This window comes from Suncus etruscus, chromosome 3 (assembly GCF_024139225.1).
Source record: "Suncus etruscus isolate mSunEtr1 chromosome 3, mSunEtr1.pri.cur, whole genome shotgun sequence".
In the NCBI taxonomy this organism is placed as follows: Eukaryota; Metazoa; Chordata; class Mammalia; order Eulipotyphla; family Soricidae; genus Suncus; species Suncus etruscus.
In genome coordinates this window covers 15,044,578-15,058,465 of record NC_064850.1, presented here as the reverse complement: position 1 = coordinate 15,058,465, position 13,888 = coordinate 15,044,578, and the positions used below count along the sequence as shown (strand labels likewise).

At 40.1% G+C, this 13,888-nt stretch overlaps 1 protein-coding gene across 1 annotated transcript in view; it reads right to left on the bottom strand.

The window, feature by feature from the left end:
• Positions 1-13,888, bottom strand: part of PCNX1 (pecanex 1) — a 171,527-nt gene that overhangs the window by 89,541 nt on the left and 68,098 nt on the right. Inside the window, exon 6 of the mRNA XM_049770285.1 lies at positions 4,593-6,296. Coding sequence (XP_049626242.1) covers positions 4,593-6,296 — 1,704 coding nt within the window. The remainder of the gene's footprint in view (positions 1-4,592; positions 6,297-13,888) is intronic.

The following is a 13,888-nucleotide window of genomic DNA, read 5'->3' as shown; positions in this document are numbered from 1 at the left end:
TTTTCTCAGCTAGAACAACAAAGGTTAAGAAATTCGGTAAAAAATAAAAAAACAAGTACAAAGAAGAATAGAGCAAATATCAACATTTCCAGTCTGGTTAGTCTTAATAATCTGCTGAGTCACATAGTAAATACAGTTAAGCAACCCAAAAGAAAATCATTTCTTAAAATCTGTCATGCTACAAAACAAGATTTTTAAAGTCACATATATAGTATGTATTATATACACGTGTATTTTTTCATTTGAAAAACAACAATCTTAAATTCTTAAAGATAGACTTTATAATTACAGAAGAAAAAAGTTAACATGCAAAATAGGTCAACAACAGAAAATACCTTAGTCTGAATCTAAAGTATCTGTCTTGCTTAGGCAAGTGAATATTTATTAAATCTATTTTTAACCTAAGTACTAGACTAATGATTCAAGTTACTATGGAAGCAATCACTTATAAGTGACTTAACAGTTAAAAAATGCCTTTAATAAGATTGATACCCATATTACTTGACATTATTAGGCAAATTAACTATATCTCTTCATGAACTATATCCCTTTATTAACTACGTTAAAAGATATTGTTCTGATTGTTGGTATTATATGAGAAATAAGGAATTGAAGTATTTTTACTAAATTGGTTTTCAAAATGAAACAATTAGGCGGTCTCTAAAGGTATTTCAATGTTCATTCATTTTCTTGTATCTTAAGGACAAAATACACTTGAGCAGCATTAAAAATGGCTTGTATAAATAAATTGCAGCACTAGTAAGCATTACTACAAATAGTACTAAGCATCTTATATCTAACGCCTTCAATCCTCAGAACCAACCCAAGGTATATTGTATGTACTTTACAAAGGCTTAGAAAATGTGATTCTAAGAATTGCCATTACAGTAAGCCCATGTACTAACAAGAGTGCATGACTGACTCCATCATGCTAATCAGTATATTGAATAATCTCCAATGACAGTGCTTCAAAATACATTTCCTAAATTCTACCCTTCTTTAATACCAACACTACTCAGCTTTAAAAAATTTTTTAATTTGCAGAGAATTCAGCAACGCCACCAAATCCTTAGGGGGAAACATCTGGTTAATGTACAGGCATATGTATGTTATCAAGCAGTGTCCTCTGTTTCCTTGGCCAATGTTTTGTTTTCTTATGGGGGAGGGGTTTGTTTGCTTGCTTTGCTTTTTTGGGGGGTGTGGAGCTTTGTTGATGTTGTTTGAGTCTTTGTTGTTTTGTTTTGGTTTTTATTGGTCACACTCACCAGTGCTTAGGACTTAGTCCTGATTCTATATTTTGGGATCACTCACTCTTAGAGGGCTCAGGAGACCATATGGAATGCTGGAATCAAACCCAGGTTGGCCATGTGCAAGGCATGCCCTGCTCGTACTATCGCTTGGTCCTCTCCTTGACCAACGTTAAGACTACATGATACTTGGTAAAAATTAATGTTTTCTCTTAAATTTCCTAACCAGACGAAGTGATTATATGAACAAATCTTTCTCAAATAAGTATTTGAGATTTTGGGGACCATATGGGACGCTGGGAAATCGAACTGCGGTCCGTCCAAGGCTAGCACAGGCAAGGCAGGCACCTTACGCCCGGCCCCAGGAATCATTCATTCTTATTCAGATTTGGGGAACCCCATGTGGTGTGCCAGAGGTAGAATCCAGGTAGGCCACATGCAAGAAAGAACCCTACCAATTGTACTATCTCTCTGGCCTCATTTTTAAATAATGAAAGTAGAAACATCTCCCCAGGTCCCCTATACTCTTAAGTACAATCAACTAATAAAATGTGATGAAAATTAATGAAATATAAATCCTCAACCCAGTTAAGCAGTTTGGTTTTGTTCTTATTTTTTTTCTAGTACTTTTTTTTTCTAGTTTATACTAGCTTCTAAAAACTCAAATAAAAACAGTCACTAGAATGAGGGAGGATAGCTTATTAACAAGCTTCTGTTTACAAGTTCTGTGGGAGAAGACCACAGATCATTACAACATTTATCCCACCAAAGTGCAGAAAGAAGTTAGTACTTTATTTATTAATAGTCAGTAATGTGTTATTCTTTGTAAGAACAAACAAAAGACAACAAAAGCTGGAATCTCAGGGAAAAAGATCAAAGGTCAAATCTGCAATTAGAAGCAAGTAAGACTCTATACAACATTTCCTAAAAAGAAAAAAAAATCCCCCATTCCCTCTGAAAAGAAAAATTACATTTTAATATGAAAACAAAATTTATATTGGTTTTATAACTATAATTTCAGTATTTTACATTTCAGCAATATTAAAATAGTATTTTATCACTCTTAAAATGTATGATAAAGACATATTGAAAAACTGAACTACATCAGAAGGGCAAGATAGAGAGCTCAACAGGTTAAGCACACACATGCTTTGCAAGCAGGAGGCCCAATTCATCCCTGTTGTTACATGATCCACAAGCATAGCCAGGAGCATCCCATGAGTCAGAGGAACTCCTGAGCACCACCAGGTATAGCCCCAAAACAAAAAATGTACTTATTTATTTATATATTTTTGGTTTTGGTACCACACTCAGGGTCTTCATGGGTAATTCCTGGTTCTGCATTCGGGAATTATTCCTGGAGTGCTCAGGGTATCAGATGAGATGCTAGGATAGAACCTGGTCGGTCATGTATAAGACAAGTGCCCAATCTGTTGAACTACTCTTCACTCCCCTATATTTAATCTATATTTTAAAACCAAATCATTTATTGCATGTGCTAATCATATCCGACATGCATGTAAAAAAGATCACTAAAAGCATCTGAGATTTTTTTATTTTGTGTATACGGCTTCTTGGACCACACCTGGCCATACTCAGAAGTTCTCCTGGTTCTGCACTCAGGAGTTACAACTAGTGGTGTTCTGGGGCTCTTATAGGATGTTAGGGATTGAACTCGAGTTGCCTGAATGCAAGGCAAGAGCCTCACCCACTGTACTTTCTCTCCAGCCTGAGACCTTTTATATAGAACAGCATGATAACAACTGAAAAGAAAGAATTCGGGCCGGAGAGATAGCATGGAGGTAGGATGTTTGTCTTGCATGCACAGGGACGGTGGTTCGAATCCCGGCATTCCATATGGTCCCTTGAGCCTGCTAGGAGCAATTTCAGAGGGTAGAGCCAGGAGTAACCCCTGAACGGTGGTGCCAGGTGTGACCCAAAAAAAAAAAAGAAAGAATTCAATTCTTATACCATTACCTAATGGTTATAATCACTTTATATATACTTGGTTCTTAAAAGATAGGATTGATTATTTTCTTCACTTAAGTACTAAAGATGATGCTTTTATAAGTCTCATTAGAAATTAATCTTTGTTAAATAAATGAAAATGTTTATTGCATAGGCTTTTATGTTTTCTAGGTAAAAGTTAGAGGTTTTTGAAAGAAAATGTTTCATAAATTTCAGAAATCAAACTTTTTAGTAAGGCACTTAACATTACTACAGTAACAAATAATTCAGTACAAAATTAAATGCATGGTCACAATAAAATTATTTTAAAAAAATGATTTTGGGGGGGCCAGAGCAAAAAAAAAAAACAAACTAAATACAAAGCCTAAATGAAGGGAAATGGATAGACTAGAAAGAAATAAAAAGGCGGGACGGGAGAAATAGCATGGAGGTAGAGTGTTTGCCTTGCATGCAGAAGGATGGTGGTTCAAATCCCAGCATCCCAAATGAACCCCCAAGCCTGCCAGGAGTGATTTCTGAGTATAGAGCCAGGAGTAACCCCTGAGCACTGTCAAGAATCAGATTCTATTATATATAAACAGAATAAAGAGATATTCTTGGGCAGGAGGAAATAGCAAAAAACACTTCTGAAATTAAAAAATTGATAAAATATGCTGGTATTATAAAATCAATTAGTAAATCTTATACAATTTCCCTAAAACCTGAAACAAATGTACAATTACTTTCACCATGATACAATATTGTTATGACAAAACCATCATTTTAATATAACTTTGATGCCAAATACCAATATAAACTACAAACTTAAATTTAATAAACTTAAGGAAAGTATGGAGCTACAGGGAAACAATTCTAAAGGCTGAGATCTGAGTTAACAAGTAATAAAACCAGAGACATTCAAAATAAAAAAGTGTTTCATGTTTTCCAAGTAAACAGAGTCAATGCAGTATCTGGGGAAAAATATTATAAAACAGGTTGAATGATCTAATTCTGAAAAAAGTTATGTAGCACATACTGTTAAGAAAAAACTAAAAATGGTTTGGTGCCCTACATTCTGTTGTTACCACTGTTGTACAAAGACCCAAAATGGACTAATTCTTATTATTCCAGTTAAAATGTTACCAGTGGAAACTGGCTTACAAAGCCAAAATTATATAATGCAATTTAAAAATCATATAAACACATTTTCTTGGTGCTCATACCAAAATCTTCTCTAAGATAATCATCACCTCCCTGAAAGGTTTTTTTTTCCTTCTGAAACCAGCATAGAGGACAGAGACAATATTAACACAGCACATTTTGACTGTTGCTACTCTAACCAATAGTGCCAGAAATCGCAGTGATTCTGGGGAAATCTTCTTCCTGTAATCTGCTTACCTCCACTGACTGCATCTTGCTCTTCAGAACCTTCTGGAAATGCAACTTGGGTTGGCAAGCTACTCCTAGATCGAGTGACGGTCTCTAACTGGGAAGCCCGTCCCAATAAAGACAGCTCATCTAGCACCTCTCCTTCTTTGGCCTCAAGATCGGATTTGGAAGTGGTTAAGGGTTTGATACTTTCAGGAGCCATCAACCTGTTGGAGTCATTCAAGCAGGCAACGGTGCCGCTGTCCAGGCTCAACACTCGTGCCCGGGTCTTGGCACTGTTTGTACTGGAAGTCCGCCTCGTCATCCGCTTTTTGCCCGCTCCCTCGGGGCCCAGATGACCTTTCTGGGAGCGTTCGGGGTCAGCGCCCCTGTCTTTAGAGGCACGTTTGGTCTTTAAAGTGCTGTACCTGCCTTCGGGAGACTGACACAGATGGGAAGTGGTGCTAGATGAGCTGTCACTGCTGAGCTGGTGAGCGGACTGCACGCTGGATGCTCGGCTCAAGTCGCTTTGGTCACTGGAGTCTTCGTCGTGACAGAAGATCGCACTATGGGGCTTGGTGCCAGAAACCCCTCGAAAGGAAACGTAGTCCCTGTGCCGGCTAGAGTCAAAGCTGCTAGCCCGCTTTTTCCCTGTCCGTCTCCTGCCTGACTTATGGGCAGAGGCCGTCCGGTGGATTAAGCTGGACGATTTGGGGCGAACGTCCCCTTCCTTTCCGCCTTTGTCTTTGCCAACTTTCGGATCCACCGGGACAGCAGGCTGCTCGGACTGCTCCCCTTCGTGTTCCCCCGCTGGCCCCTCTGGCCTCTCTGTCTGGCAAGTGAATTCATTGGCATGGGGGTTCTTATTGGCTTCCTCGGAGGCAGAGGTGCTGAGACTCCTCTGATTGGGCATCTCGTCCGAAGTATTAGACTCCTTGGCCTCTTGAACCCCGCTGTTGGTACTGACTTCCAAGGTGGTCTTCTCACTACTAGTCCTTTTGTCACTGGAGCAGCTACTCTTGTCGTCCGGGTCAGTACAACACTCCTTCTTCCGACCACTTTTCTTTCCTGCCTCCTGCGACTCCTCGTGCTCCGACAAGATGCTCTCGATGTGGGTTGAGCTGGTCTGTTCACTCTTATAGCTGCTGACAGTACTGTGAGTGTCACGGTCGGTCCCACTGCAGTAGCTCTCTGTGGACCCGCTACTCCGGGTGCTTAGACTCCTCAAGCTGTCCAAGCTTTTGTCTGCCTTCAACGCTCGGCTCTTGCCACTTTTGGGAGGTGGCTGGAAATGGCTGGTTTTGGGCTCTCCTGTGGGCTGAAATTCCCCAGATAAACGACAGTTTTCCACCAACGATTCTTTGGATCCAGAATGAGGCTTGGAAGATTCTAACTCACTAACTGGGTCTAGCCCGCGTCGCTGATGATACAAAGGGAAGTCATTCAGGGAAGTGTCTGGAAAAGCAACCACTGAGCTAGAAGTCCGTGGCACACCTCGTGGCCTGTGATCTTTCCTGTAAGAGTGTGAATGTAAAGGGACCAGGGAAGCCACTTCTGTGTCACAGGCACTGGACAGAGACTGATCAACGTGGTGGTGGTGGCTATGATTTGGCAGGCTTACTTTGTCGCTAATGTCCCTTGGTAAGTCCTGTCCGCAGGAGGACAAGGAAGGCTGAATGGAGATGAAGGAATCATTGGAGACCAAACGGAAGAGCTTCCGGTCAGTTGCCAAATCTGTTTGAAACACATATTTGAAAATGTTAACACAAATTTAAAATCTGCTTTTTTGCTTTTTAACAATGGAAAGAATTCAGAGTGCACAGTAAATTGAGTGAAACGATTTCTCAAGTAGTTCACTGAATAACAGTTGGCCAGTGAGTCCAAAGAGCTGGTTTCTGTTTCACAAAGAAAGCATTCAAAATGATGGAATGAACTAAGTCTCAATTCGCCTGAGAAGAGGTTCTATGAACTATCAGCAATAAAATAAGAAGCAACAAAGAATTTTATATTTCAAATGGATCTGAATTTCTATGTGAGTGCTGTTTCTAACTTACTAAATGAAAAACTTTGCTTTCCAACCCACCACATCCTCCTCATCCATACACTGACATCAACCTCAATGAGGAGGATTGTGGAATAATGAAATTAATTACATACAATGCTACACATTGTGTTTGGCACAATTATTGACAGTGATCATAAAATGATCTTTTTGAAAAAGTAGCATGATTATTTTAAGAATCAACAAAAACCTAAAAAAAATAGAAAGACTGAGCAATGCCTAAGCAATGTAGGATGTAAGATCTTATAATAGGGGCAAGAAAGCAAGCACAGCAGACAGGCACTTACACATACCTGAACCAGGTCTGATTCCCAGTATCCCATATGGTCCCCTGAGCCTGCCAGGCAAGATTCTTAAGCACAGAGCCGGGTGTAAGCCCAGAGTACCACCACATGTGGCACAAAAACCAAAACCAAAATGCAACAGTTTGATAATGCTTTTCATCTAACAAAACATTTTGTTTGTTTGTTTTGTTTTTTGAGGCATATCTACTGACACTCAGGGGTTATTCCTGGCTATGCACTCAGAAATCACTCCTGGCTTGGGAGACCATATGGGACACCGGGGAATCGAACTGTGATCCATCCTCGGTTAGCGCGTGCAAGGCAAATTCCCTACTGCTTGCGTCACTGCTCCAGCCCCGACAAAACATTTTTTAATGACAAGAACTAGAGATATTTAGGATAGAAATGCCTGCTCAAATACTGCTCATGAGGGCCCGGACGTATAGCACAGTGGTGTTTGCCTTGCAAGCAGCTGATCCAGGACCAAAGGTGGTTGGTTCGAATCCTGGTGTCCCATATGGTCCCCCGCGCCTGCCAGGAGCTATTTCTGAGCAAACAGCCAGGAGTAACCCCTGAGCATCGCTGGGTGTGGCCCAAAACCCAAAAAAAAAAAAAAAAATAAAAAGGGTTTCTTTTGGGGCCGGAGAGATAGCATGGAGGTAAGGTGTTTGCCTTGCATGCAGAAGGTTGGTGGTTCAAATCCCAGCATCCCATATGGTTCCCTGAGCGCTACCGGGTGTGACTCAAAAACCAAAAAATAAAAAGAAATACTACTTAGTATTTTTGCAAAACCAACAGGCATGTTTCTACTTTAGACTGTTGGGTATGCTCAACAGTTAGGACAGTTGTATGAGTTGTATGGAGGGAGTTTCCCTTTGCCTGCCCTTCAATATCATGACAGCTTGTCCCTTCACCTCTATGTCTTTCTCAGTGAAGATTTCCCTTGAACATTCTGTTAAAATTATACTATACCCAGCCTCTATCATTCCCTATCCTCTAGTCCTCTATACTTGATTAATACTATGATTGCTATGATTGATACTTCATTGATATATTATGATATATATCATTGATATGTGTATGTATATATATATATATATTGATATATAATCTCTCCTTAACAGAGAAATTTTTAAACTGTTTACACATTGTTCATTTAGAACAGGGGCCAAAAACTACAGGCCACATGTGAGCCACCGAGGACATTTATCCAGCCCATTGGGTGTTTTTGCCACCTCTGCTGTTTAGCAGCTGATTTGTCCCAGGCCTGCAGTGCACATATGTGGGATATGCACCACACTCTTTGACTCCCCTCCTTCTGTATGTCTCTTGACTCCTCTCAGTCTCGGGCAGGGGTACTCAAACTACAGCCCGCCAAAAGCAGACGTAGAGTTCCCACTGAAATACTGTTAAGTTTGTTGATTCAACTTCACTTGTTCTTCATTTTAAATACTGTATTTGTTCTGTTTTATTTTTTCTCTTCAAAATAAGACATGTGTGATGTGCATAGGAATTTGTTCATAGTTGTTTAAAACTATAGTCGGGCCTTCCAATAATCTGAAGGACAGTGAACTGGTCCCTGTTTAAAAAAGGATCCTTGATTTAGAACAATAGGAAGGAAGCATACGATGAATATTCAATACTACTTGGTTGAAAAATATAAGAAAATATGTGACAAAAATGAAAATAAAAGCTATAGCTATACTATGTATTATACTTTAAAAAAGATACTGTTAGATAACTTTGTCCTTGAATAAACATCATTCATGATCCTGACCCAAACTTACTTCATACCTAGACTAGAGAGATAGTTTATTGAGAGCACTATTGTATGGGTGGTCCCTAATTCACTCACATAAAAAAAAAAACTCAGTAAGTACTGCATGATGAAAGTAACAACTTCCTGGTTAAAGTCACGAGTCAGAACTAGATTTCAATTATAGGGGTTTTAATTAAATCAAGTTCTTATGTGATTTTGCAACAGTTTCCTGTGACTCCTCTATAAGCCGTGAAATGGTTATCTGTAGAGTAATAATAGTATTACCTTCAAAAGTCTATAGTGAAAAATTGAGAAGTCAGGGCCGGGCGGTGGCGCAAGAGGTAAGGTGCCTGCCTTGCCTGTGCTAGCCTTGGACGGACCACAGTTCGATCCCCCAGCGTCCCATATGGTCCCCCAAGCCAGGAGCAACTTCTGAGCACATAGCCCGGAGTAACCCCTGAGCGTTACCGGGTGTGGCCCAAAAACCAAAAAAAAAAAAAAAAAGAAAAGAAAAATTGAGAAGTCTCTATGAGTGCTGAGAAAAGATCCCATCCAGGAATGGTAAAAGAAAGCTTATGGAGCCAAATTTGCACTATTTTTTAAATAAAGTTTTACTTGTATTGGTTCTACTCACTTTACTCTACAACTGCCAATTAGAGTAGCTGTAAAACATAGCAAATGGCTTATATAGCCCTCAAGTTATATATAGAAAGAGTTGACTGACCCCCTAACCCAGAAAACAATATGTGGCTTAGTGAGTGGCAAACATCATTATTTATGTCACTAGAGATCTAAATATGTAAGTGTAATTCAAGATTCCAATTTGCCAGGCTAGAACATTCTTTTCATAAGATTTAATAGAATAGTCCTTTTTCATAGTAAAATAGAGTCCCCTAAATGAAAATGCATTATCCCTCTAAGAGCAGTTCTAACTTTTTGAGATAGTCTAATGATGACACGACAAAAAGGGATACTTTAAGTCTCAAAACAATAAATAAAAGAAAATAAAAGACACTCCGAATGCCAGGATTTCTTGGTGTGTTTGCCTGGTATGTTGGGGGCTCTGGGCAGGACAGCTAGCCATCGGACCCCTGGGCTGACCACTTAGTCCAGGGGAACAAGATTCCCCCCACACCAGGCGGGTCTTCAGGGCCACGCCTGGTTAATCGGGCCCTGGGGGGAGGGGGTGAGAAATTCCTCCCTAGGCATCCAAGAACTACAGAGGCTTGGCTGGGCTCAGAACACTCCACATGCCAGGATTTCGTGGGCTTTTGACTGGTATGTTGGGGGCTCTGGGCAGGACAGCTAGCCATAGGACCCCTGGGCTGACCACTTTGTCCAGGCGAGCATGATTTCCCCCACACCAGGCGGGTCTTCAGGGCCACGCCTGGTTAATCCGGCCCTGGGAGGAGGGGGTGAGAAATTCCTTCCTAGGCATCCAAAACCTACAGAGGCTTGGCTGGGCCCAGAACACTCCGAATGCCAGGATTTCTTGGTGTGTTTGCCTGGTATGTTGGGGGCTCTGGGCAGGACAGCTAGCCATCGGACCCCTGGGCTGACCACTTAGTCCAGGGGAACAAGATTCCCCCCACACCAGGCGGGTCTTCAGGGCCACGCCTGGTTAATCGGGCCCTGGGGGGAGGGGGTGAGAAATTCCTCCCTAGGCATCCAAGAACTACAGAGGCTTGGCTGGGCTCAGAACACTCCACACGCCCCCGCGCGTACTTCATGTACTTCATGTAATCAGAATATTCCTTATTCTTATGTTATGTTTTCCGTATACAGAATGTTTATTTTGTATTCTCCCCTTTCCCACACCCCTACAAAGCTCTTTTTTACTCCTTAACTCTCTAACCCCCTCTCAAACATCACTAACCTAGTTTAGTCTTTTTAACTTCAGTAGTGTACAATCCTAATCACAGTCCAAAGCTGTGCATTGTGTGTGACAACCCCAAACTGTTTCAAGATACATAAAATGGACACGTATTTCTTTAGAATATTTTGTGTTTTTTCTCTGACAGCTATAATTCTTACTAAATGTTGTCTTATACAGTGATGATTCTAACCACTTTTTATCTTCTCTTTTTGAGCTGTTTAACAAGGAGTTTTGGTGGAAGAGTCCCCCAGTTTAATGCTATGATTGAGCCATGTCTTGGGAATCATTGTAATTGTTCTTATGGCCCCCATATGCGCCAATAACACCATGTGGCATTGCTTCTTATTTGCATAGGCACATTAAAATGGGAAAATAGTATAAATACAAATAAGATCCTATCTAATAGAGATTGGAACACACAAATCTTGTAGTGCAAAGGGACCTTACACCCTGAACATTGACATAAAGACCTGGCACAGACCTCAGAAGAAAGGGCATATTCCATTCTCCCCTGAACCAGGAAAGCCATCCACGAAACATCCAGGCTGGTCTATAACATCACCTGGAAGCAATCCTCTACCACGGAAGACCTACACTGCTCAGACCTCGACCTGCTCAAAAGAGACTTCCCTTAACACTGAGCAGACTTAACAACAACAACGACCTGCTTACAGGACAGGGCTCCCTGCATTGCCCTTTGATTGTGAGGTGAAAGGAGAGGATGCTCCACATCCTGACTTCAATGTAAGATATGCAGATTCCAGGATCTTTAATACAGAAACATGATACCAACAACAGAGACTGTGAAAAATAAAAGTGTGTTGGCACTACAGACAATGTATTGGATTGGACGATCTAGCTTGCCTGGAGCCTAGACTTCGTCTTGTGCCAAGAAACTTCAGGGGTCTGGTCTCTTTGTACTTAGGCCAACGTTATTTCTTTCCATGTCCCTCATATTTTGGTGGGCCTATGCAAACAACAATTGCCACTCTAACACCATTTTTACTGTGCTCCTTTGACTCTAATCCTTAAAAAGAACTCACTTAAAATTTGAGGTTAACTTAAGCTAATATGCATGTATATGGAAATGTAAGAAAATACTATGCCTGTAATGTTTAAGGAGTTACGTAAGTTTTATGGCTTTAGATTGCCTTGTGTACTTTTAAGAAATATTATAATGGGTTACAATCTGGGGACTTGAGGAACAAAGTAATTGTACATGGATTCTGTCTTATTTATCTTAATGTTCTTTGGCTGAAATTTCAAAGTTAAGATATCAGCAAGGGGACTTCTGAGAATTATGTTATGGGTGATTGTCCTTCCACTGTAACTTTACCTTGTCCTCTTTCTTTGCACCCTTGTTCTCATAATTAAAAATAAAAATTAAAAAAAAAAAATTATTATATTTTCTACACATAAAAAAAAAAAAAAAAAAAAAGGGGGCCGGGCGGTGGCACTGGAGGTAAGGTGCCTGCGCTAGCCTAGGACGGACCACGGTTCGATCCCCCGGCGTCCCATATGGTCCCCCAAGAAGCCAGGAGCAACTTCTGAGCGCATAGCCAGGAGTAACCCCTGAGCATCACAGGGTGTGGCCCAAAAATCAAAAAAAAAAAAAAAAAAAAAAAGAAAATAAAAAAAATTCATCTTTGTTTTTTATATATAAAAAAGTGATATATACATTATATGATTTATTTTAAGGCATTTTTAAAAGCGAGGAGATAGTCTGGGAATAATAATCCACAAAAGCAAATAAATGATGATGAAGATGATGATGACAATTTTAAAAAACGGAGGACCTGGAGTGATAGCATAGCAGCAGGGCATTTGCTCTGCACATGGCTGAAGCAGGACAGATCCAGGTTCAATCCTCAGCATCCCATATGGTCCCCCGAGCCTGCCAGGAGCGATTTCTGAGCGCAGAGCTAGGAGTAACTCCTGAGTGCTACCGGGTGTTCTTCCCTCCCCCCAAAAAAAAGCAGAGGCCAAAGAAATAGAAGAGCAGGTAAGGCGCTTGCCTTGCATATTGCCAACCTGGGTTTAAGGTCTGGTACTTCCACCAAGAATGTTACCTGGAATAAGCTCTGAATATAGTGGATGTGGCCCAAAAACACAATGGAAAATCAGAGTTACAGTGGTAAACTTAAAATTCAAAGTACTGGTAGCAAACTGAACTTATAAAAATATACTGGAAATTTATTATGAAAAAATATATACAATAAAATATAATATTTCAGAAAAAGGTAGCATGTTTATAGCCTAATGAACAAATTTTATAATTAAGTATGAATATTTGGCAGCTTCACATCTGACAGCAATGCTCACAAGTTGATGAAAACAACAGGTTACAATCTGGGAGATAATTTCTTCTTCTTTTTTTTTTTTTTGGTTTTTTGGCCACACCCGTTTGATGCTCAGGGGTTACTCCTGGCTAAGCGCTCAGAAATTGCCCCTGGCTTGGGGGACCATATGGGACGCTGGGGGGTCGAACCATGATCCCACGGTCCTTCCTTGGCTAGCGCTTGCAAGGCAGACACCTTACCTCTAACACCACCTCACCGGCCCCAGGGAGATGGTTTCTAAACCCAAATAAGGCTCACTGATGAGATACAACCTGATATATCTCCATTTAAAAATGGGGACAATAGAGCTACACTGTTAGGTCTAAAAAATTAAAATTCCAACATAGAAATATGACTTCTTTTAGAAAAAAAGAACTCTGTGAATCCAAAATATTCATTTATTGAAAGAGTTGAAACAGGAAAATTAAATCACTCAAAACCAAAATATCTATTTAAATTATACTATAGACAGATGTCATGTTTTAGATATCTTTTCTCAGTAAACCCATAGCAAGTTATTTTTCTGTGAAAAAGAGAAATTGTTGTTTCTATACTTAGACAAGATATAAAGCAGCTGGTATCTAGAAACCAAATGAATGGAAAAGAACAATTTACATACCAGGTTATCACCTGGCTACACGAGATGCTTTAAAACAAAAGGAAAAACAGATTATCTTCTATCTTCTACTCTTAAAATTTGTCTCTTGAGTTTACTTGGTACAATATGAATAACAGGATTCTAGAAAGCTAAATACTTATAATACTGTATTACTATTAATTTAGTAAAATTCTAAAACAATGCATTGTGATTACCCTCGGAAAACATTTTAAAGTTTCTTTAAAAAAATTAGTTGGGGCTGGAGTGATAGTATAGTGGGTAGGACTCTTGCCTTGCAAGCGACTGACCTAATACCTCATATGGTCCCAAGCTCTACCAGGAGTAATGCCTGAGCTCAGCCAGGTAGAGCTCAAATACCAAATATAAATAAAATGAAATGAAATGAAA